The sequence below is a fragment of the Pelodiscus sinensis genome, chromosome 3 (genome assembly GCF_052426305.1).
Source record: "Pelodiscus sinensis isolate ZL-2025 chromosome 3, ASM5242630v1, whole genome shotgun sequence".
In the NCBI taxonomy this organism is placed as follows: Eukaryota; Metazoa; Chordata; order Testudines; family Trionychidae; genus Pelodiscus; species Pelodiscus sinensis.
In genome coordinates this window covers 141,259,317-141,285,157 of record NC_143054.1, presented here as the reverse complement: position 1 = coordinate 141,285,157, position 25,841 = coordinate 141,259,317, and the positions used below count along the sequence as shown (strand labels likewise).

The following is a 25,841-nucleotide window of genomic DNA, read 5'->3' as shown; positions in this document are numbered from 1 at the left end:
AAGCCCTCTCCTCCCCTCAGGCTCCTAAATATTCAAAGACCACATGGCCCCTGCAGCCAATGTAGGGGTGGAGCAGGCAGGGAGTCTGCCTGAGAAGGCTGCTGGTCAGGAGTCAAACAGGTAAGTCTCCCAGCCAGAGCCTGCCTTTGGCACACCCGCTCTTTGCCCCCCTACCTTCTTGACCTCATCCTGCACCCCAATCCTCTGCTCCAGGTCACAATCCCCCTCCTGTCCTAGGTCACAACCCAAACTGCTGCACCCCAATACCTTGCCTCAGGTCCATGTTTTGTTGCTTTCTTGTGTTGTCTTTTTTTTAAATTTTGATTGTAAACTTTTCAGATGAAGTGACTGTCTTTTTATTTGTACTGTGAGGTGCGTATCCCTGTTTTAGATGCTGTCATAAATACACTTTTCTTTTTCAGATTGAGGGCTTTCCAAGCAGCTCTCCATCCAGCAAAGATCTCCCACTTCTTTCAAGTCATTCATCTTTGTCTCAGACCAGCAGCAGCACTCCTTTTACCTCTGAGGTGGAGAATTTTCTCAAGCGGTTTAACACAGACGCTGTGGAGTCAGCAAACAAGGAGTTACATGATGGTGCATGTGAATGGAGTTCACGTTCTGGGCTTCCCAGTGACAACTTTACATTTCAAGAGAAGCTTGGGAACTTCTTAAGTCAGAAGGAGAAGTTGGAACCAAAATCGGAGCCTGCAGACCGTCATTCTGACTTCCTGCTCCCTCATGAGAGGGCTAGTCAGGATGGCAGTGGCTTCTCTTGCATTCTGGGCATGATGGCTGATTCTGCCAGTGCTCAAGAAAAGAGAAGGCGAAGCTTTCCTGACATTGAGGATGAAGAAAAATTTCTTTATGGTGATGATGAAGAAGACTCAAAAACTGAATCTTCCTCTGTTCAAAAGCCTCCAGTGAGTTGTGGGAGTGAAGTTAAAAGCCGGAAAGCGAGTCCCTCTCCTTCTCCAGCTGTGAAGCTAGATTCTGTGGAAGAGTCCAATGCAGAATATGCAAAGATTCATGACTTGCTCAAAACCATTGGGCTTGACATTGGGGTGGCTGAAATAGGTAAACTAGCTGTCCGCACACAGGAACGCCTCCATGGCAAAAAGCTGGCGTCTCGTTCTCCTGATCGTCGCTCTTCAGATTCCCGTAGACTGGAATCTTGGGAGACGCGCCGCAGCCGTAGCGACACTCGTTCTCCAGAGTCAAACCAGCAGCGCTCTGCATCTCCTCCTGGCTCTTTCCAGCCATCCAAAGAGATACCCTCTCTCCTGAAATCAGAGTACTCCAAAAGCAAAGCTGTGGGTGAGGAGATACCTGCTTGCCCACCAAAACAGTCTGTTCCTACTGTGTCTCTAATTCCTTCAGCGCCGCCTGCTCCTGCCAGTTTGCACCGTACCCCCACTTCTGTTTCCCAGTACCAAATTCCCAACTATCCACAATTCACTGCAGCTCAGTTACCACAAAACTATCAACCTGCAAGACTTACTCCTCACGGTTATGATGCCTATGGGCAGTATATGGCTTATGCAGCTTCTGGCTGGTCCATATACCCTCCTGCCCAGCAGCCTAACCCTGCACTGCCAGGGGCTCATGGGCTTCTCGCAATGGCAATGCCAGCAAACCCCACACGTCCAAACCTGCGAGTTATTGAGACCATTTCTGTAGCCAAAACTATACCTAATCTCATGCAAATCCCCATCACCACTACCACTTACTCCAAAATGCCTCTTCGGCTTGCCACACGTCCACTCAAAAGTACAACGGAAAAGATCTCTGATGAAAAAAATCGAGCAGCTCAAAAGCAGAAGGTGAGTGTATTATTTGGAATTATAAATGTTTGGCTAAGCCACTCAAATTTAGTGTCACAACTTGTATCTGTGTTTGTTTTTCAGTCTTTTTTTGTCACAGCTAGGTTTCTTGGTTAGATTTTTAGTTGCTGCTCTTGCTCTGGTGAAATAATTGGCTCTTCATCTTCAGAGGCACATTTTTCTGTGTGCTTGAAGTGTAACAATATTTACACTGAATTCAGTTAAGCTGTAACAAGTGATATTCTCCTGGACTGTTGCTGAACAATTTGGGAAGAAGGTGTAAAGCTGATAATTTGCAACCAGCTAAAAATGGCAGACGACTACATGAAGAACCCTGTATAATGCTTAAAACATTACAGGAGTTGAGTATTGACAGTAGGGAGTTTAAAAAAAAAAAAAAGAGGTGTTTTCTATGTATTACTAGGAAAAATAGTTCCCTGTCTCAACACAACATAGTGTTCTGTCAAGCCTTTAGATGTAAAGAAGCTTTTCTGATATTTTTTATTACAGTGTAGTGATAGCACAGTGATAGATGCATTAGAAATTCTTAGAGGTATTAAAAAGACCAGATTAAACATCACAGTTTAAAAAAATTGCTACGTTTGTTTCAAGTAACACCAGAGGTTCTAAGAAGTGACAGAGATTATAGGAAGAAATACTGTTCTTTCCTTTTTATATTGACCTAGTGCATTTGACAGCACTTTTTGTACAGTCTGTTTCACTGTATCTTTTATATAGTTAGATTGCCTGTTTGAGCAGGCAGGGGATTGAAAAATGTTTTTAAAAGTAACCTTACAATAATATTTCCTTATATTTACTTTATAGACTTTTGCCAGCATAGCTCTATAGTGTGAAGAGGTGTGTAGTTTCAGGCTGATGTAGCTGTACTTGCAAAAGCCCCTACTGATGAAGCAGTTAGAGCAGCAAAACTATGATTTTTACCTGTATTAACTTAGTTGGGGAGTGGTGATGGTCTCAGTGTACTGGATAAAGAACAGCTTTGCTGGTATAGTACAGGCAGTCCCCAGGTTACGTACAAGATAGGGACTGTAGCTTTGTTCTTAAGTTGATTCTGTATGTAAGTCGGAACTGGCGTCCAGATTCAGCTGCTGCTGAAACTGACCGCCAGTTCTGACTTACATACAGAATCAACTTAAGAACCCCAAGCGTCCCCAAGTCAGCTGCTGCTGAAACTGATCAGCAGCTGATTCCAGGAAGCCCGGGGCAGAGCAACTGTGCCTCGGGCTTCCTGTAGTCAGCGCTGGTCAGTTTCAGCAGCAGCTGACTTGGGGACGCCTGGGGCAGAGCAGCTGGGGTGCTGCTGGGTTGCTCCAGTAGCGCCGCTCCTCGGCGCTACTGGAGCAACCCAGCAGCACCCCATCTGCTCTGCCCCAGGCGTCCTGATTCAGCCGCTGCTGAAACTGACCAGCAGCGACTGAATCAGGACGCCTGGGGCAGAGCAGCTGGGGTGCTGCCGGGTTGGTCCAGTAGCGCCCAGAGCGGCGCTGCGGGACCACCCGGCAGCGCCCCAGCTGCTCTGCCACAGGTGTCTGGAGAAAAGCCTAGTCTGTTGGGGGGAGGGGCGTACTAGCTGCACCCCCCCGCACCCCAGCAGACCAGGAAGACGCGGGCGGCGGACCGAGATGCACCCGCAGTCCTGCCGCCTGGGTCCTCTGCGGCTTTGCTCCCCGTCTCCCTGGTCTGCTGGAGACCAGCAGACCAGGGAGACGGGGAGCAAAGCCTCTGAGGACGCCAGCAGCGGGACAGCCGCGGGGCGTCTGGGCTGCTCCGCTGCCGGCTTCCCCGAGGCTTTGCAAAGCCGCGGGGGGGCTCGGGCAGCGAGGCAGCCCAGGCGCACCTGGGCTGCTCCGCTGCCGGCTTCCCCGAGGCTTTGCAAAGCCGCGGAGGGGCTCGGGCAGCGCGCCTGGGCTGCTCCGCTGCCGGCTTTCCCGAGGCTTTGCAAAGCCTCGGGGAAGCCGGCAGCGGAGCAGCCCAGGCGCGCTGCCCGAGCCCCTCCGCGGCTTCCTGGTCTGCAGACCAGGGAGACGCGGAGAAAGCCCCAGAGTACACGGGCGGCAGGACCGCGAGGTCCCGCAGTCCGTGTCCTCTGGGGCGAGCCCCGTTCATAACTGCGGATCCGACATAAGTCGGATCCGCGTAAGTCGGGGACTGCCTGTATTGTAGAACACTGGAACTGGAAGGGGCCTCGAGAGATAATCAAGACCAGTCCCCTGCCCTCATGGCAGAACCAAGCATCATCTAGATCATTCCTGAAAGGTATTTGTCTAACCTGCTCTTAAATACCTCCAGTGATGGAGATTTTGCCATCTGTAGGCAATTTGTACTGGTGGATGACCATCCTGACAGTTGGGAAGCTTTTTCTAATGTCCAACCTAAACTCCCTTGCTGTAATGTAAGCCCATTTCTTCTTGTCGTATCATCAAATGTTAAGAAGGAGAATAATTTTTCTTTCCCCTTCTTGTAAAACTATTTTAGGTACTTTAGCTGCTATTATGTCCCCTTCTAGTCGTCTCTTTTCCAAATAAAACAAACCCAATTCTTTCAGTCTTCCTTCATAAGGTTATACTTTGTGGGTTGTACCTCAAAACATACAGCCTTATGAACTGGTAGGACTGAAACAAAAACTAAATTGTTAAAGCCAAGGAGAGTGTAAGAGGAGAATGCCAAATGTAGTGGTAGAGTCCATTTTTAATTAGTTTTCATTGAAGTGTGCATGCCGTGAAGATACAGCATGGGATTTTCAAAAGTTATCTGCATTGGACTAACACTGCACTCAGTGAAATGAATAGTCCAATACTTGAGAGCTTTTGAAAATCCCAGCCATAGTGTAACAAGATTTTGTTTGGCGATGGCTTTGCTTTATTTTTGGTCAAAGGGCCATATTCTACAAAGAGATGTCATAAGCTTTTAGCAGATTAGTATGTGCTTTATATACTCTCCCATAATTTACTGGTAATTTAATTTTAATTAATTAAAAATAAAACTAGATTTTTTGACTAACTATATTTACCAGTGCAATAGCAGCAATAAGAGTTAATGGAGTTGTGACTTTTTTCCGTTGGGTTTTCGTTGGATTGAAAAATTAACACAGATATATAGTATACAAAAAATTTGTTTAAAGGTGGTAAAAAAGGAGTAGATTTGTTTTTTATATTGAAAGGTTAACAGAAGATTATATTGAGAACAGTGATTAGAATAAATGATATCCAATGAACTGTAAAGGAGTCCTAGCAATCACTTTGGCAGTGTTGCTTTGTCTGTGCTGGAAGGCATTTCACGCCCTTCTCTTCCCAATCTTTTTAGGTCATAGAAGAGAGAGAGAAACTGAAGAATGAGAGAGAAGCAAGGCAGAAGAAGCTCTATTATCTCAAGACTGAATTAGATAGGCTACGTAAGCAACAAGGTATTTACTGACCCTTTTCTTCCTCCCCTTTTCCCCCCAGGATGGGCTCCAAAGATCCCATATTGCAATACAGGTCAGAATAAGTGTAGTTCAGAAACAATTGTCTGGAATAAGAGTATAGATCAGAATAGTAATCTAGAATATGGGATCTAATGTTTTCCCACTCCAGGTACCTCAATTTTTTTATTTTTTTTAGAAAGCAGTGACTGTCACTGCGTTACCATAATATGTGTATGCAAATGTACAGCCATTCTGTAATTAGCAGTTGTTTAGATTGCCTTTGAAATTGGAATCTTGTACTGACCCAGAGTGTGTAGGGAAGGACTTGGGCCCAGTTTTCTGAAATGTGCCACTGAGCAACTTGACACATTAAGTTTATTTCACTCTACATTGCAGTGTGTTAATGCAGGAGAAATGATGTCTGTCAACCCATCACTTCTTGTTTTTAGTAAATCTAATCTGGAAAGAGGATAAATTCCTCCTTGGGAAGGCAAGGTAGTTTATCTTGTATTGTACCAGTTTCTGATGTTCTGTAGCTTTCGAGCTACACAGAGTCGCTCTTTCTGTTTGCTGAAGAAAATATGAGTGTCTAAGCTACAGGTGGGGGACCCTTTTTTGAGTTAGAAGCCAGTGATACACAGAAAAATCAGTTGGGGACCACATGCAAGGTGAGAAGCAAAAAAACTACCCAAAACCTCACTGATGTACCCTCAATTGATAAGTAGGAAAAAAGATACCTCACTCATGGAACTTGGGGAACCAGGGTTCCCCTCACACTCTTGCCCCATGGCACCAAGGCTCAGGGCTTCCTTCCCGGAGAGCTAGATTAACTCTTCTGGGTGCTTGGGGCTTGTAGGTTTTGTTGCTTACCCCTAGGCTTTGTGATGGGGCCAGAAATTAAGGATTTAGTGTGTTTGGGGGGGGGCTGCTAGGGAGTGGGCAGGGGGTGCAGGGTCTAGGCAGGAGGTAGGATGCAGGAGCAGGCTGGGAGTATAGGGTCTAGGTGGGAAGAAGAGTGCTGGAGGAAGATCCAGGGGACTGAGGTGTCAACCTCACACAAATCCCAAAGGGGCATAGTTTGCTCTGTGCTTGCAGGTTGCAGCTGCTGCTCCCATTGGCTGAATTCCTGGCCAATGGGAGTGACGGATGGAGCCTGCAATTGAGTGCAGGGGCAGAACTTCCCTTGTCTTTCCTCTCCCCTGCTAGGCAGTGGGATGGACGGAGAAGCCCCAAGCTTTGCAGCCTGGATCAAGGCAAGGCACGGGGCCGTAGGTTCCCCATGCCAGGTCTAAGCTAAATACATTTACAATCTGTCCTAACCTTTTAGTGCAAACACTGTGATTTCCTTCCCCAGATCTGAAGAAAATCTTTGTGTAGCTTGAAAGTTAGTATTTTCCACCAACAGAAGTGGGTCCAGTGAAAGATTACCTTGCTTCCTTATCTTTCTCATACCTTAGAACCATATGGATACAACAACAGTGCAAGCAGTCTTTTAATAGTATTTTTGGGTAGCTTCAAACTTGTTTTACCAAAAAAAAGTTTGAATTCTTCCTTCAAATTCAGGAAAAACGGTCCTTTAGGATAGGTTTGAGATCCATTTGTTGAGCAATGCAAGGAAAGTCAAGGACTGCTTGTTTGGTCACACAGTAACAGGGAAATTTAAATTTCTGTCTTGGGTTGTGAGATTTCTCCATTGAGCTTGTTTCCCAAGAGCACAGTTTCATACTTCTTTCCTTTCAAAAACTCTGAACCTAAATATTTTATAAATTTAACAAATAATTATATGACAGAAATAATTGTACATGTTTTAACATGAGTTTCTTCTTGCACTTCCTACTCCTTTGCCTCCTTATTTGGCTCAGGAGAGATGCTGAGGAAGAAAAGGAGGGAGAAAGATGGGCACAAAGACCCTTTACTGGCAGAGGTGAACCGGCTGCAAGAAAACATTATGAAGGAGATTTCTGAGCTGCACAAGGAGTCTGAAGCAGCAGAAAAGAAGCAATCTGAGCTCGACAAGGTAGCCCAGATCCTGGGAATAAACATTTTTGAAAAACCTCGGAAACCATCTGTGGAAATTAAAGAGTCCATTGAAAAAAACAGCAAGGCAGAGAATGCAAAAGGTCTGGAGAAAACGCCCTTCTCCAATAAGGTAAAATCTTAGACTTGGGTGTTAAATATTTTCCTTGTTTTGAGAAGGCGGCACTGGAGAGGCATCTGTTTCCAGCCCCCCACTAGGACATCAGGGCAAGACTTATTAAGCTAACATTTGTATTACATTAATACATTATTATTACATTGCATATTACATTACATATTATTACATAAATATTACACTATTGGTGCAAGCATACGTACCTGTTCACTTTTCAGGAAAGGCTGCCACTCTTTATATGAGCACTCTATGTTTAAAGGGGTAACAGTAACCACAGAAGAAATTATTTATATTCCAGAAGACAGTCTTAAAACTTTTATGTAGGGCACATGTGCAGTAGCCTCTGACGGTTGGCATCTATGTTTGGGAGATGTATGAACCTACTTTCTGAATTGGTAACTTTTCCATTTTGAGCAGAGACAGTATTCGGCATACATTTTTGGTTTGTTTTTCATTCTGTAGGCGTGACCATATCCAATATTTTGCAAAAGGGTTCATGGGGGTATGGCAATTCAGACTACTTTGTCTTATGTTGTTTGTACTCCTTCTATACATACACATAGTCAACTGATTTCATTTTAATGGTTGCTCATTTTAACTTGGAAAATTCTACACCCTTGCCAGGAACAGCTGGTGTTCTTACAGACACATGGAATACTATTGTTAATCTCTTAGGTTCACCCAGGAGTTCTGGCTGGTAACTTTTTAATAAAAAGAGAGAAAAATTGGCTGTGGCCTTTTCTAATTTGACATGAAGAGTCTGAACATTTTTCTTGGCCTGGGGCAGGACTGAAATAAACTCTCCGTGGCACGTGTGTATCCGTCTTTGTAGCAATACTTTACAATCCATCTGTCTTCTGAGACTGGATAGTCAGTGTGTGGTTGCACAAACCGTCTCCAAATAGGGAAAGTAAAAACATAAACACTTAGTGGCAAAGAAGTGAAGCACTAATTCTGCAACATTGCCTGTTAAATAAGAGGCCCTAATAAGGCTATTCTCCTGCATGAGTTTTTTTTTTTCTTTACTGTTTCTATTGTTTTGAAGAGTGATACTGTGATCTGCATACTGCTCACTTTCTGCTAACATGAAGAAGCATAAAAGATGGAGAGAAGTGGCTACCATCTGTCATTGGGTCAATATGTTCATTCCAAAGGGATGTGACTTACTGGGGCCTGTCCCTGCTATTCACATAATGCTCTTGACAGATGCATGTTGCCCTCTCCATTCGCTGGATAAGAGAATGCTATGTTCACTCTGTTCCAGAGCTATTAGTTCTGGAAGTAGTCACTACGTGTGTAGATCTCTTACGGCTCCAATATCAAAGAGAACTTCATTCATGGATTACTGATGAAAAGATATGGAGTGGTCATATAGTTGCATTTGTTTGACATTGGAACTGAATAACTTGGGAGATGATGCAACAGTGCTTTGTGCGTTGTGCCAGCTCAGCTATCGATATTAATTTTTGAGGCAGTTACACAGATAGGAAATGGTCATTTGATGCTGTTTCACCCACAAAACATGAAGCACAAACTGTGTGTTTAGCAAATGGCAATATCTAGAGGACAATGTCTAAGCCAACAAGGCTGACTCAATCTTCTATTCCTCTTGTGTATTTAATTTTTCACTCTGATTTTCATCTGTACCGCATATTCCTGATTTAAGATGATATTGTTTACTTTTTAAAACGGCGAAGTCTTCTGCTATATGATTTTTGACTTTACAGGTCAGTGTCTATCAGCAAGCACTTAAGTGCATGAACCATCAGCTATTATTCGGGGTGTATCTAAGCAAAAGATACACGTTGTACTATATAATCTTGGGTAAAATAAGCTTCTTTCTGGCTTCTTAGAAGCTATGACCCTGATGGAAAATACCAGGCACTTGTTTAGCTTTGCAGGGTGTTATTCTTTGCTAGTTAAATAGTTTTGAGTTAACTGATTCAATCCTCATTTTATTCTGTTTCTATTGAAGTTAATTTTACTATAATCACAATATGGCAGTGGGAGGCTTTTTGGACATTCCTAAGCAATATTTAGCTGGTACTCTTAAGTGGCATCACTCAGGAACATATACTTTATTCATAAAGTGGGGAGGGTCTTGCCTTGGGGCATTTTTTCATTTGGTTCCTTGATACATACCTATCATTCAGACATTACATCTGGGAATCTTATTCGAATCTCTTCATTGGCCACACAGCTTCTGAGTCTGCAGTGCCAGCTCACTGAAACGGTGGACTTAGCCTGAGCGTTGACTAGCAGGTGATAATATTTTTTGTGTGTGTTTCGAGGCAGGTTTTGCATTCCAGCACGTTGTGTGTCCTTCTGTGTCTTAAAGAAACATTTCCTTATGTTCTATTTAGGAGTCAAAAACAACAAATGAAAAGTCCAGAGGCAAAAGCCCGAAGCCTGCAGAATCCTCTTCTCAGGCCAAGCATCCTTTTCAGGTGGCCAATATTTATGAATATTATGATGCAGGAAACCACTGGTGCAAAGACTGCAATACCATCTGCGGGACCATGTTTGACTTTTTTACACATATGCACAATAAGAAACACAGACAGGTATGTGTCAAGCCTCCATTAATTCCTGTTATGAGGAATTACATGCTGAATTATCAGTCACAAAATTACCTTTTGCAAAAGAGCCTGAAATTATACTGAACTCAAGAGCAATTGCTTAATGTAATTGACTTAATGTGTCTGCAGTTTGTGTAGCTTTTTTATTAGCATAAGTGGGGCTTTTTTATCCAGGTTAGTAGGGCACCAGTTTCGAAAAATTTGCATTTCAAACACCACCTACATGTTGATCTGATTTATATATTACCTTTTCACAGGTTATTTTCTGTAACAAATCACACAGAGAGGAAGGGAAAGGGATGAGAACATAGTTCTTGTTCATATTTGTATTCTGATTTTGATTCTCATTGTACTAAAGTGATTTAAAAGAAAAAGGAAAAGTGTATTTGACTTGTTAGTGTAATGAATGAGCCTGTATGCCTCTGTCACTGTGCAAATAGACCCTGGATCCTTACAACAGACCTTGGGCTTCGAAGACCCAGAGTGAGACCAAACAAGACTTCATAAAACGCATCGATAAGATAACAGTCCCTGCCAAAGGTATGTTACTTCCCTTTTCTCCTACGTATGATTTTGATCTGCCCCCCCCAGTAGGTTCCGGCTGCTCTGGGAGAGGTAGTATATGGGGTTTGATTGTGGTTCTAGATAGTGTGTACATTTTTACCATGTATGGGAGGAGTATAGTAACCATTCCGAGTTAGGAGGGAATGTTTCATTCCCTGGTTATTCAAATTTAGAAGAACATGGAGTGAGGTTGTAGGGAATCACAAGCTGTTTTCAATATTTTTTTACTTTTGTGTGGTTGCTTGTCCTAAGTGTTAGGTGGTTTGTTTCATTCTATTCAGACATTGTGAGGTGATCTGCTGCTGAAACAATGGGAGTCATAAAAAGGTTGCATAATTTATCGTTTTGGGGAGCTTAGTATTTAGGCTACTCTGAAGCGTGTGACTTCCATTTATGTATTTGATTTGGTCCTGGGAAGTTCCCCATGGAAGCCATTGATATAAACTTGTTGGGTTTGAGTGAAATCGGGAGAATTTCAAGTACAGAAAGGATGTATGGTGAATTAGAAGGGTGTAATGTTTGGTTAAAAAAATCCTACTGCACACAAGTGATATATGTAGCAGTCCTGTTAGAAATTGATTTACTATCTTGTATATAAGCTTCAGGGGGTAGCCGAGTTAGTCTGTTGCAGAAAAAAAATCAAATGGTCTGGTAACACTTTATAGACTTAACAAAACATGTGGATGGTATCATGAGCTTTCGTGGGCACATCCCACTTCAGATGACCGGAGCTATGAGTTTAGGATGTGCCCATGAAAGCTCATGATACCATCCACATGTTTTGTCAGTCTATAAAGTGCTACCAGACCATTTGTTGGTTTTTTTTATCTTGTATATAGTCTTCTCAGCCTGGTGTTTTGGGTAATAGCATTAGAAGAAGGATCTGCTGTATGTTAGGTTACAGTGGGTTGTTTCATGTGGGCACAAACACAATGAATTAAGGTTGACTGAGAAAGTTGCTTTTTTTTCCCAGGCATGCATTGCAGATTGTGTGTGCTTTCCTTTAGGAGGCTTTGCTTTAGGTAATAATTAGTATTTGAAGTGGACCTTTTGTTGGAAGTGAGAGAGCAGAATAGTGGTGGAGGGAAAGAATGGAAAATAGTTCTCTCAGCCATGATGCTAAAGATAGGATGTGTTAAAATCAGAGGAGTATTCCTGATAGTGCAAGTCCCCATACCGGAAGTGCAAACAATAGTTTGTTCAATTCCAAGAGCATTAATAGGACATGGAGGTTCTGCATCATTGCTACCTGTCACAATTTTTTTTTGTTGGCTTTTATTAAAGCTTAGGCATTTTTTTCTCTTATTTCTCTATTTTTTCTTTTGCCTTTTCAGGTTCTGAGTTTCTGATTCCCGTCACTGGATATTATTGCCAGCTCTGTCATGAATTTTTTGGAGATCAAATTTCAGGAGAGCAACATGTGAAAAGTCATCCCCACAATGAGAAATATAAGGTTGGTAGCAGTGTACCAGCAGTGTGCCATTCCTTTGTTAGCTTCTGATTCTTTCTCTTCTCCTTCCCTTTGCCTCAGTTCCTTCCCTTTGCAGTAATACTTGTCTCATGGTTAAATAGTGTCACCATTTACTACTGAACAAATTAAACATGTTAAAAGCAAAAAAAAAAAATAGCATTTATGTGTTCAGCTATGTGATATTCAAGTCAGGCTTCAATCCCAGTGCTGACTTTCTAACATTTCAGTAGAATATAAGATTTAATTGTAAGGTTTTCTTGGTGTTATGTTGCAGAATTCAGGGTGTGAAGTCCATATTTCCTGATAGGAAGAAGACCTCTATTCTCCTATTAGTGTAGAACTGGCAAATCTAACCAATCAGAACAGTTCCAGAGCAAAGTTTTAGTACTGAAATTGTGCCTTTTTCCCACAGAAATATGTAGATGAGAATCCACTCTATGAAGAAAGGAGAAACTTGGACCGTCAGGCTGGGTTGGCTGTGGTCCTGGAAACAGAGCGCAGGCGGCAGAACGAGATGAAACGGAAACTGGGAGAAAAGCAAAAAGAGGAAAAAGATGAGAAGAAAGCCAAAGTAGCAAAAAAAGAGGAAACAAAGAGCACTCCAGAGCTGGGAGAAGGGGTTAGTGAAATGACTAGTACTCCAGGCAAAATGGATAATGCTGGACGGAAACTTGGTATTAAGCTTAAACTAAAGAAGGATGAGAAGAAGGATGAGAAGAAGGAGGAGAAGGACGAGAAGAAGGAGGATTCTAAAAAGGAATCGCCAACTCAATCTTCCTTTGGAAAGTTCAGCTGGAAAAAGAATGAGAGAGAGGATAAAAATCCAGGAACAACTGTCGCTCCTCCAAAAGAGGAGAGTGTTGAAGGAAGCAAAGATAAAGAGGAGGCCAAGCCTCAATCTGGGAAACCGCATGCCAAGCCCATTGAAATTAAACTCTCTGGGAAGACTGTTATACCACACACTAGCCCCTGGACACCAGTTGCTTCCACTTCAACACAATCAAAAATTCGACCCAATCTGCCAGTTCCTACCATGATCTTCAGGAAGTCTGCGACTGCAACAGTAAGCAAGCCAGCACCTCTGAACACTTTTTTGTCTATAAAATCCTCCGGTGCCACCACCAAACCACTACCTGTGGTGAAAGAATCTAATGCAGATGTTCTGCTTCCTCCAGATATAATCTCAAAAGCATTTGGGGGAGAGGAGGTGATTTTGAAAGGGACACAGGAGGATATTAAAGTGCCAGAGAAAAATGAATCATCTGAGAAACCACCCCCTCCTCCACCCTCACTTCCATCCCCAGCTAAACAGACAGCAGTAATCTCAGCGGATGACGCAGCACCAGGGGTGTCTGAGTGTGACCAGGCCATCTTGGCAATGCTAGTGCTCCCCCCTCCTCCACCACCTTCTCCTGTTTTTAGTGAACAGGCTAAAAAAGTTGAGAAACGGAACTCTTGTCTGGCCACAGCTAATGCTAAAGACCTCTATGGTATCTTCTACAGTAGTGGTGGAAAGAATTCATCTGATAGCAAATTGGCAAGTTCCCCAGTTCCAAATGGAGAAAACTTAAATATAGCAAAAGCAGAGGGAAGCACAGATATGCCTGCAAACGCTGAACCAAGTGACAGTCCACTCTCCGAGAAAGAAACTTTCCAAAATATAGCTTCTTACACAGATGTCCACTTAGATGAGGGGGTCTCAGAACCTGAGAAAGTAGAAGTCCAGGAGACTTCAACTCCCTCTACAGAAAAGAGCACCGAAATCCCAAACAGGGCTGAGGGCCAGGTGATCTGTGAATCTCAAAATGTTCTTGCATCTGACTTTCAATCTGAATCCAAAGAAGAAGCAATCACACAGTCTAAAGATCAGACAGCAGGTGCTTCAGTTCATTTGGAGAATGAGGTAGAAATGGAAACTATTGATCAGACAGAAATTAGCAAAAAACCACCAGAGCCTCAGAAACTAGAAATGTCAGTCACACAATTGCCAGAGGCTACAACTGTCACCCATATACAGAAATCTATAGAAATGAGAGGTACGGATGGAACAAGTGAAGAACAAGAGGTCTGCCAGGAATTCCAAGATCCACAAATAGTTGAGGTCCAAGAGAAAACAGAAGAGGAGAAGAGGGTCAGCTCCGTGGACACCAAAGTAGATGTATTTAATACCTCTGAAAAAGATGCAGAGATGGACAATTCAGAATTAATAGGAGCTCAATTTGAACTTTGTGTTGAACATCCAGGGAATCAGTTACCTGAAAGACACAATGAAATCCACACGTTGGGAGATCCCACTTTAACGGAAGAACATATAAGTGATGACATTTGTAACACTAATAAAGAAATTGACTCAGAGTTGCCGTATGTTCAAAGTGAATTGGCTCCTGAACCACTAAGTACATCTGATAAAGTCAGTGAGGAAAACGTTTCAGTAGTGATAAATACAGAACATGATACATCCTTAAGAAGTGTAAAACTAGAGAATGTAGACTTGGAAAGGTCTCAGTCAGCAGTCATTGATGAAGCCCCTGAGACTTCAGAGGTCCAAAATAGGGTTTCAGAATTGACAGCAAAATGCCCAGGTGAATTGGACTTCTCCCAAACTAGTAATAAAAAAGAACAGGACACTGTAGTCAGTTCTCAGTCAGAAAGTAGTCAAGAATTACCATATACTCAAACAGTAGATAATCAGGAAATAAACAACGATTCTAATGAAGTCAGTATGTGTCTCACTAATGTAGAAATGAAAAGTAGCATATTAGTGGTACAAGAAGAGATCAGGCATGAATGTTCAAGCTGTGCAACATTGGACAGCCACCAGCAGGAGCAGGGAGTCACAGAGCTAGTCAGCACCTGTGCTGCAAACACTGTTGAATCCAGTTCCAGCCTAGAATTAATGTATGATATTGAAAATAATACATTGAGAGGCCCTGAATCAGATATAAAGTTAGGGAATTTTACTGCAGAGAAAGATTCATTAGAAATAGGAGGTGTTGACTTTTCTAGCACTCCGTCTGATATGATTCAAGGGCCACTAGATGCTCTACCATCAGACTTCAGTGTGGATCGTCTTGGAGGAGAGACCCTCACCCACACAGAAATAAACCAAGAGGTCTTAGCTACTTCAGCAGCTAGTGATTTTGATCTTAACACCACTTACCCAGAATTTAGCTTTGAACAATCAGAAACTCTCACGCTAAATTTTAATGAGGAAAACGAAAAAGATTCCTTAAAGCCAGAAGATGAGAAACCTAGTGACACGCCCATCCTGAAAACAGAGTTGGAGTTAGAAAGCATTGATTTCAGTTTGGGGGACATTGAAGTGGAACGTGAACACCTCGGTATTCTAACTGCAGGAATTCTAAATGAGGATACTGAAGATCTCCCAAAATTAGAAACCATTGCGTCCATTGGGCTGGAGCCTAGCAAAACCAGTGAGTTAAGCATTGAACAGTCAGTGGATGAACCAGAAATTATTGATTTTGTTGCATTAACTTCTGGTGATCAGGAAGATAAATTTTGTACACTGATCTCTGAAACAGCTGTCCCACACATTGAGTCACGGTCATCAAATAGTGACACTACAGAAGTGGGCATGCCAGTGTTAGAAATACAGGGCATTCCTCCAATCTCTGAGATTCTTCTGCAAGTGGAAGAGAGCAAAGATAGCACGGCAGACATTACTGAAATGCCATCATTGAGCTGTGATGGAGATAATGTGGAAAACCAGGCTTCTGGATGCATTGAAACTGTCCTCCCAGAGCTCATGGAAACACCTGCAAATGAGGATGGCTCAGAGGACAGTGGATTGAGCATTGCCCAGAGCAAGACAAAAACTGACAGTAGTTTGGAAACTAATAAGCTGGCTTCAGTAACGACTGAAAGCTCAGTAGAGAGCCCAGTGGGTTGAAATGGACCCAGCCAGTCTCAATATTTGAGGAGCCAGTGCTGGGATTTTATGTATATTCTTTGTTTCAGTTTAACATGGGAATATTTTGCATCCTGCAGTAGATATTGACTAAAGCTTACACTTGTTTTACCAAAAACCAGACACACATTTTATTCTGTACATATTGGATTGTGTAAAATGTTTTTCTTGTGAAATTTCACCAGTTTATTTTCTGTACTTGGCAATTAAAATGGAATCTCTGAATGTGTGATTTGGTTGGTTTTGTTTGTTTTTGTCTTTTTATTCTTTACTACTTTTTGATGGTTTCCAGTTCACACATTTCCATCAGTAACATTCCATGACTAGCCTGTGAGACAAGCTCAAGAAAACCTATTCAGAACTTAAGGAAACAGAGATTCTTACAGAAGATTTAAAACTAAAAGTTCATTTCAAATGTAATGCATGATTTTGATTGCTTCCATTGTTTGAAATGCAGAAAGTGTGAATAGAATTGACTTTGTTTCATGTCCTGTGGTTTATAATTACTGTTGTATTACACCTGTACTTAAATGGACTCATACTGTAGTGTATAAACACATGTGGATACCACCTCACTAAGCAAGGGAGAAAATCTGTCAACTCACTTTTGAAGAAGACAACTAATCGGTAAGGCTCTGTGGCCGAACACCTGGACCAGACAATTGAGGTCACTTACATGATTTGAAATGGCCTTTCTTTCATTGTATTGTGATCCAGTAACTGTTTGTGTTAAATCATTTAGCAGCTGCCTACTCTGAAGAACCAGAAGATCTGAACCCTGGTCTCAGGAATTGGACTCGCTCGGTGTGCCACAGACGCATACATGCCCACCCTGAATGATCCCTGAGTCATTAAACCTGTAGTGTGATGGTTTTCATTTGTACAGTTTGTCAAAAATTAAAGTGTTAAAATGTTTGCTTGCATAAATCTAACACTTTTATTTGTTAAATCATTTAAAATAAACTTATGGTGATCAAAAACATATTTTTCTAAATTTTCATTGTTTTATTTCATTTTAACCATCTTCCAGACTCTGCACAGATGAATTCCTATTGAATTCAGCAGAAAGACATGAATTGACTTCAGTGAGAAATTGATCAAGTTCTGAATTATGCAAGATTAACAGGGGGGAATAGTGACATACCATTTTATATTTCTTGGTTTACTGCACACCAACCTGTAACTTTTGATTCTTAAAGGTGGACCTACAAAGGAAAAAATGGACTGGTTCCCCTTTTGCTTTTTTTAAAAAATGCATGTAAAAGCATTTTTTTCAGAAGTTTTTGCTTAACTTTTATGTAAGAAATGTAGGTCCCATATACGCTGAAAAACTGGAGAGCTATTATAATTAGTGACATAAGAAGCAGCAGGATAATGAAAATTAAATTGTTAGGGGAAAACATTTTAGTCAGACTGCCTAAAACTTTATCAGCATTTACCATTTTGAATTTGCCATTTTTAATAAAGGAGGCCTTTCTTAATTAGTCATCATCCTCTTCTTTTCAATTAAAATTAAAAGTCCTGCTATTATTAAAACACAATCTGGGGCAGAGGGAAGAGAGACTGTTCATCATTTTGATACATCATAGAGGTATTTTTCGGAGTTGTATTTGGGTCTTGTTTGATTTCTGTGCTACTGTTTTGGGTTTCAGTCTCCCTTCTGTTTTAGCTTCAGTTCCTCCAATGATACATCCTCTAAATATAACTGATGGTAAATTTCAGTCAATGTTATTTTTTCCCTCCTTGTTCCAGTTTCTTCAGAGAAGTATCCTACTTCCTTGTGTCTCTCTTGAAATCTCCAGTGGGAAAGATAAATTAATTTTCTTGCCAGCTTTGTATGGAGTTCAAAGTTTGTGTGTGGTAGGGGAGGGCTAGCTTCAGAATATCAATGCCAACTATAAACACGAGGGTGAAGTTTACTCTCCGCTTTTCTGGGCCCTTAGTTTTCACCCTTCTGGATCAAAACATTGTGCATTGGAGTTCAGTGGCACTTTTTGGTTTCTGCCTCAGTCCAGAGGTTTTCAAGATCTGCCATATCGATCACAAAAGTATGAGGAATTTAGTAAACAATTTCTCATCCCAAACATCCTAATTCTGTACCACTGTATCCATGTGGCAAGTAGGGTACTTAGTGAATTAGTAAATTCCAAACTACCTTTTTTTGGGATGAAATAATTAGAATCCTGTTTTTCTTTTCATTTCCTCTTTCCCCAACTGCTTCTATAAGCATCAGTGTTCTGTAGTGAAGAGCCTGTGTGCCTTTAGAAAACACTTTAATGGGCAGTCAGCAGTGTTCCCTGTAAGCTGTGTGATTCTGTGGGCACTCAGGAGAGATTCAGATTCTGCCCTGCTGATAAGCAGAGTGCCCACAGCTAGTTTTTTGTTTCTGCTGAGGGTGTGCATTCACACATACCTTGGGCACATAAGTTTATTCTGCACATCAACAGAAAAATCTGTGCATCGATGGTAAAGATTAGAGGGGAACATTGGCTAAAAGCAAGAACCTTCTGTAGCCTGTAATTTGAAAATGGCTGCCACAATATTTTTCCTGAGAAGTTGACGCCTGATTTAAATTATGCGTTAAATTTCTTCTTCTACAGGCAGTCCCCGACTTACGTGGATCCGACTTATGTCGGATCCGCACTTACGAACGGGGCTTTCTCGCCCCGGAGGTCGAGGTGGCGGATTGCTACCTGCGAGCTCCGGGGCGAGAGAGCCCCGTTCGTAAGCTGCTCCGGTGCCCCTGGTCTGCTGGAGACCGTCTCCAGCAGACCAGGGGCACCGGGCGGGTTCCCACGCTTCTGAGGCTTTGCCAGAGCAAAGCCTCAGAGGCGCGGGACCCCCCCGCGGCTGCGGCTTCAGTCCGGGTGCCTGTGATCTGCTGGGGACCGTCCCCAGCAGACCACAGGCACCGGGACTGAAGCTGCAGCCGTGGCGGGGTCCTGCGCCTCTGAGACTTTGCCAGAGCAAAGCCTCAGAGGCGCGGCACCCCGCTGCCGCTGCGGCTCTGCTCCCCATGTCCCTGGTCTGCTGGGGGGGGGGGAGCGCAGCTAGTGTGCCCCCCCCCCAGCAGACCAGGCTTTTGTTTTGGACCCTGGGGCAGAGCAGCTGGGGCGCTGCCGATTGGTCCTGCAGCGCCGCTCTGGACACTACTGGACCAACCCAGCAGCACCCCAGCTTCTCTGCCCCAGGTCCTGATTCAGCCACTGCTGGTCAGTTTCAGCAGCGGCTGAATCAGGACGCCTGGGGCAGAGCAGATGGGGTGCTGCTGGGTTGGTCCAGTAGCACCGAGGAGCGGCGCTACTGGAGCAACCCAGCAGCACCCCAGCTGCTCTGCCCCAGGCGTCCCCAAGTCAGCTTCTGCTGAAACTGACCAGCGCTGACTACAGGAAGCCCGAGGCACAGTTGCTCTGCCCCGGGCTTCCTGGAATCAGCTGCTGATCAGTTTCAGCAGCAGCTGACTTGGGGACGCCTGGGGTTCTTAAGTTGATTCTGTATGTAAGTCAGAACTGGCAGTCAGTTTCAGCAGCAGCTGAATCTGGACGCCAGTTCCGACTTACATACAGATTCAACTTAAGAACAAACCTACAGTCCCTATGTTGTACGTAACCCGGGGACTGCCTGTACTCCCTAGTAAATATTCATCCTAGAGCATGGTACAACTGATACTTTGTTCAGAGTGCGGGGTATTAGGATTGAGGTTTACTAAGGTTTACATTGCAACAGAAGGAGGTGTTGGAAGAGCAGGATGAAGGTATGTTGGTGGATCTGTGGGGGGAGCTTGTGTGTGTCCTTTCACTTGTGTGAAATGGCATACCTTTTTGTGTTGTGCTGTGGTTTACAGATAATACATTTAATGGGCCATATACTGTACTGATCCCCTCTGCTTGTAGAGCTCTAGAGCTCTGACTTGGAAGTAAGAAGTCCTAGGTCGCCTTTGGATTCTTGACTCCAGAGTTTTAAGGGGAGGGTTGAGCTTGAGACGGATTTTGTGTGTGGTGGCTGAATGGTACCATACTTTATTACCTCTCCTTCTTGACATGGTATGTGAACATTTTATATGAGGTAGGAAGCTGCCTTTCATTGAATAAGTTTTTGGTTCTAGCCATCTGCTGACAAGGTGGAATAAGTAAAGCTCTCTGGAGTGAATAATATTGAATACATGCGCGCGCACACAAACCCTTTCAGTCACAAGTTTCTTGTAAATTCAAAGAGCAATGTTTGAATGACACTTATTGACAAGATTCTGCATGTTTCATTGTGCCATACTGGAACGCAGCAGAAATGAATAAGCCTTACCGTAGTGAATTTAGATCAAGTTTACTGCAAGATAGATGGAGCTTTACTAAGCTGCAATGTAACCAAAGGAATTCTGTGTGAAAATTGCTGGCCTTATCCTTAGTGCTTACCAACGAGCCTAATATTGGACATCTGTCATCTAGCAATGTGTATGGGAAGAGGTAACCCTTTTCAAATCTGAAATTACTTGAATTATTTTGTTAAATTAAGTTTGACTTCCTTGATATAACGCAATACAAGCGGACAAGTACAGCTCTTCTAAGGATAAATTTTGTCTAACCTGTAACAATTCTTTGAAAGGGTTAACTAAATAATGACAATTTTTTATTTAGATTTTTTTAAAACTTCTGAAAAAATTCCTGTCAACCACCTTCAGCCATGAATTCTTCCTGACCACATTTGTGTTTCATTGATAAAGGTAGGTAGCAGTGAGCTGAGAGACTCAAGGTTTTGATATAGATTAAAAAATAGTTAAGGGTTAGTCAAAAAATAAGTGTCCAGTTTTCAGAATAGAAAGGGCCTTAAAGGAAGCCCCACAGATAAGTTCTAGAATTGGTAATTAATATTTTAATTTAAGGAAATTAAGGGTGACTAGAGAGGTGGCAAAGTATGCTTATGAAATATTAGTTAGGTTCCTCAAGCCTATGGAGTTTTGAGGAACTTCACAAGTACTGATTAGCCAGAGTCTGTGTAAACCAATGCAACATAAGGCATGTTAAGACAATTTAAACTTAACATGTACAGTGTATGAGTTGTGAATTAATGGTAACGCCACAAAAAAAAGCTAGGTATTGTATTCCAGCAAATGTGCACATTTAGCATGTCATTCATACGTGTTTTGCTTGGGGGGGAGTAAAGACTAAAGTGTGGAATAGGCACTAGTTCAGCACTTAATGCACTGCTGAAATGGTGACCAGTGCTTTCATCTGGAGAGCCAAACATATTTCAAAAAAGTGAAGGCTCAAACCAGTACTCTGGATCTTTATCCTATTCTACCTTCTTTGCCCTGTTCAAATAGCACAAGGGGAGCAGAAACCACCCATGAGTCCCCAGCAGCCCCAGACATGACATAGCTCCTTTGTGGTCCCTGCACCCTGGTACCAGAGGTGCATATTGCATTCCAACTATCTCCAGCTGACTGACCCATTGTAGCCCCTAAGGTGCTGTAAGTCATGTTGAGAATTGTACAAAGATCAGTTTGTATGTTTTGTGATCTAAACTGGTCCACTGAGGTAAGGAAGGAATTTCACACCCCATTTGTCATTGGTGTACTGTGTGAGAATTACACCTTCCTCGAAGCATCACACACTGGCCGCTTGGAAACAGAATACAGAACTAGACAACTCGTCTATTATAATGTAACAATTATTTAATAAGATCTAGATATTATTGTGTTCTTAGGTACAAAATGACAAGTACAGCTCCTGTCACAGCTGATCCCCATTCCAGATCCCTGGAAGGACACACGGGTCTATATCCTGCCTCAGGTTTGTAAAGTAACCCAAGGGTTAGCATCCTAGATTAAGTAACATAAGAAACCAATCCACAGTTTATTTTCCCTAGTAAAACTTAACTCAGCAGTCACCTGTTTACTGATGTTGGCACAATCTATGATTGTGTCTAGATCAGTTTGGTCAATTTGGCTGTTTTCATTCTGCCCTGTGTCTACCTACCTTTTTCCACATGGCATCAGGAGAACTGTATGCCAGAAAATATTGATGTGGCTGGAAAGAAAAGCAAAGGGGGCTACAGGTTTGTGACTGATACAGACAAAGAGTTATTCCGCACATCTATCTGGGATGGCCACCCAGTTTGTGCTTCTCGGGCAGGCCCTTTCCCTTTCCCCGCTTTTTGTTAATTTCTACAGGAGTGAAACAGATGTTATCTGGAGCTGTTTGACTACTGAAATCCTACTCTGAGAAGGTGGGTATAGAATTGCATGCTTTATACAGTCCTTATTTTCCTTTCTCTCTGATGAGAGCACCCATTGGGGCATAAGGTCTCAGACTGGATGAATGTACTGTTGTAAAAACAGCCTATTGATTAGCATTGAGGCCTTTACCCCCAAGTCTTAAGATGTGCTGTGTCCAAGGCCTACTTCAGAGTGTGTGTGTGTGTGTGTGTGTGTGTGTGTATATATATATATATATATGCTCTTTTGGTGACACCCAAGAAGATGTGTATATGTTGACACTGCTCTTTTTGCTATTAAACAATATATTAAATATTAAACAGTTTAAGTGAAGTTACTCTGGACCTTGTGTGTTTATTTTAAAACCTATTTTCAGCAAAGGATTTTTGAAAAAAACTTATTTAATGCAGAAACAAAAAACAGGACTATGTAGCACTTTAAAGACTAACAAGATGGTTTAATAGGTGATGAGCTTTCGTGGGCCAGACCCACTTCCTCAGATCAAATAGTGGAAGAAAATTGTCACAACCATATATACCAAAGGATACAATTAAAAAAATGAACACATATGAAAAGGACAAATCACATTTCAGAACAGAAGGGGGATGGGGGGGAGGGAAGGTAAATGTCTGTGAGCTAATGATATTAGAGGTGATAATTGGGGAAGCTATCTTTGTAATGGGTAAGCTAATTAGAGTCTTTATTCAAACGTAAGTGTAAAGTGTCGAATTTAAGCATGACTGACATTGGACAAACGTCTCAGACACTTCGCCAAAGGATCAATGCCCACAAAACAGATATCAGACAGGATCACAAAGAAAAAACAGTTTCTTGCCATTTCAACCAGAAAGGACATCGTCTCAACAACTTGATTACCTGCATCCTGCTTCAAAGACCTTTTAAGACTTCACTTGAAAGAGAATCCTCTGAACTGTCATTCATGCTTAAATTTGACACTTTACACTCAAGTTTGAATAAAGACGCTAATTATCTTACCCATTACAAAGATAGCTTCCCCAATTATCACCTCTAATATCATTAGCTCACAGACATTTCCCTACCCCCTCATCCCCCCTTCTGTTCTGAAATTTGATTTGTCCTTTTCATATGTGTTCATTTTTTTAATTGTATCCTTTGGTATATATGGTTGTGACAATTTTCTTCCACTATTTGATCTGAAGAAGTGGGTCTTGCCCACGAAAGCTCATCATCTAATAAACCATCTTGTTAGTCTTTAAAGTGCTACATAGTCCTGTTTTTTGTTTTAGCTATTCCAGACTAACACGGCTACATTTCTATCATTATTTCATGCAGGTTATTTTAAGGCAATATTAAGAACCGTGTCTGTTTCAGGGGCCGGGGAATACAAAAGCTGCTTCACTCCTGTTGCCTCCAGGCACTTTTGCTTGTGTGGTGAACAGAATTTAACAATGGTGTGTATGTATGCTGTGGAAGGACTGGTGATCCCAGTAGGCTTGACCCAAGCCCTGGCTGGGATGATTTAGTTGGGATTGGTCCTGCTTTGGGCAGGGGGCTAGACTTTATGACCTCCTGAGGTCTCTTCCAGCCCTATGATTCTATGATGGGGAGGGGATATTTCAAATGCTTACCTTTCCACAATTCTTGGGTATTTTCAGTGCAATGTGAAAATTACACTTATGCTTAAATTCCTATATAATTTTACTCTTATGTGCTCTCAGCATTTGTTTGAGGTTATTTCACCTGCCTATCAGAGGGGTGCAGTTGCTTTCCACTCCTTCTTTCCCCCCAAAAAAGTCTTGTAATGAAAGCATCTTCATCTCTGGCTTGCAAGCACATAGAATAGAACAGATTCAGAGAGAGAAGTTTTTTATTAAATAGATTAGTCATAAGTGGTGTTTATCCCAGATAATATTGCATAGGCGCGTGCCTTACATTGCGTGCATTTATAATACAAGCTAGGCTAGTCCTGTTGTGAGAAGAAATAGCTGATCTGCATGGGGAAAAAATGGTGGAAAAAATGTCCTCTAAAGTAACACTTGGGCATGAGCCATACTCAGTCCCCTTACCTCTTTACAAAATCTATATATTGAATTACCAAGGATGTTCCTGCTTCTGCTCCACAGATGATGAATTTCCCGGTCTCCTTTGTTAATTTGTTACTTCAGAAGTTGAGGACTGGCTCAATGTGACCACACCACAGAAGCCCTGAAGTCTTTTCTATCTGGTTAATATTGGCATAATCCAGTGATGGGCTCAAAGAGCAACAGCTGCTCTGTTTTATCTGTAGGAAGTAGATTCTGCTATCTTCACTGCATGTATCATGTGATTGTAGATCATGTAATGAGGATCCACTATGTCCATTTTCATCAGAGATGGTCAATATGTGGTCTGCCTGATGTAGTTGTGGACCTCAAGACAATACAGATTCTGCAGAATGTCAGTTTTTAAAAAGAACAGTACAGGTTAACCCTCTAATTCAGCACCCTCAGGACCTAACTGGTGCTGACCCAGAGAATTTGCTGCACCAGGGGAAGTCAATGTTGTCTAGCTGCTTTACCAACACTTCCACTGCTTACTGGGCTCTTAGAATACATTTGGGGTAAATTAGAGCTAAATAATAGCACAGAACAGAGAAAGCCAGGACTGGTAGCTGTAAACAAATGTTATGGGACCATGGGAAACTTGGCTACATCGATGATGATTGAAGATCCAGCTCACACCTGATCATGTGCCCAAAGGGAGAATGGAACATCCAGCCATGTTGGGGATGGGAATGGAGGGACAATGGTAGGGGAAGGGCATAGGAGACACACAGCCACTGACATATAGAAGAGGGAAAAATGGGGGCTGCTTTATAGCCCTTAGCATGAGAGATGGGGAGGGTTGCAAAGAGTCCTTGAAATAGAGGGAGCTAGGATGGTAGTGCTTGGGGGGGATGGGAAGAGGGAAATGGAGGGATCTAAGGAACTGATATGTGAAATGAACTCACCCTACCTAAACTACAAAATATAGTAGAACATAATTAAAAATGGAATTTGGCTGTCTTACTGAATGAATTTAACAACTTGACCTTTGATTCGTTCTCTTCCAACATCACTTGCTGGGACTTGTCCGGGTCAGTGCTGAACTTTTGCCTGCTCCTTCAGATGCCACAGGAAGCCATGTTAACATTTGAAAGGCAGTGCTAGTCCTGTCCTGCTCAATTCCAGTCAGACTTTAGATGATGGGCAAAATTTTCAAAAGCAGTTAAGTGATTTAGGAGCCTATGTTCCATTTTCATAAGTGACTTAGGCACTAAAGAGCATACATCTCATTGACTTAACTTTTGAAAATGTCACATCCTCTCTGCACCGTGTTCATTAAGTTGTCAGTAAGCCTTTTGTATTTATCACCTTTGTGTCTAACTTGGGAACAGCTAAATACTGCCCATAGGCTGCATCTGGGCCACTGACCCGGCCCACAGGAGCCGCTGCCAGGCTCCCTCCCTGCCTGCTCTGCCCTGCTGCTAAGAGCAGCTCTCTGAATGCTGAGAGGCCCCCTGGCTCCAGCACAGTCTTGCAGCTTCCATTGACTTGTTTCTGGCCAATAGGAGCTGCCTGTTTGCAGGCCAGGAAGTGCATAAGTGCCCCGCCTCCATCAGGATTGCAGCATTCAGAGTCACATGTGGCCCTTGCAACCAGTACAGGGGCATGGAAGGCAGGGACCCTGGC

General features: G+C 42.6%; 1 protein-coding gene across 2 annotated transcripts in view; it reads left to right on the top strand.

The window, feature by feature from the left end:
- ZNF318 (zinc finger protein 318) overlaps nucleotides 1-16,922 on the top strand; it is a 49,955-nt gene extending 33,033 nt beyond the window's left edge. For both annotated transcript variants that reach the window (XM_025188785.3, XM_075924987.2), the window contains 7 exons: nucleotides 423-1,820; nucleotides 5,145-5,244; nucleotides 7,107-7,393; nucleotides 9,760-9,960; nucleotides 10,416-10,515; nucleotides 11,874-11,992; nucleotides 12,423-16,922. In XM_025188785.3, the coding sequence (XP_025044570.3) occupies nucleotides 423-1,820; nucleotides 5,145-5,244; nucleotides 7,107-7,393; nucleotides 9,760-9,960; nucleotides 10,416-10,515; nucleotides 11,874-11,992; nucleotides 12,423-15,920 (5,703 nt within the window). In that variant the 3' untranslated portion in view covers nucleotides 15,921-16,922. The remainder of the gene's footprint in view (nucleotides 1-422; nucleotides 1,821-5,144; nucleotides 5,245-7,106; nucleotides 7,394-9,759; nucleotides 9,961-10,415; nucleotides 10,516-11,873; nucleotides 11,993-12,422) is intronic.
- The last annotated feature ends 8,919 nt before the right edge of the window (nucleotides 16,923-25,841 follow it).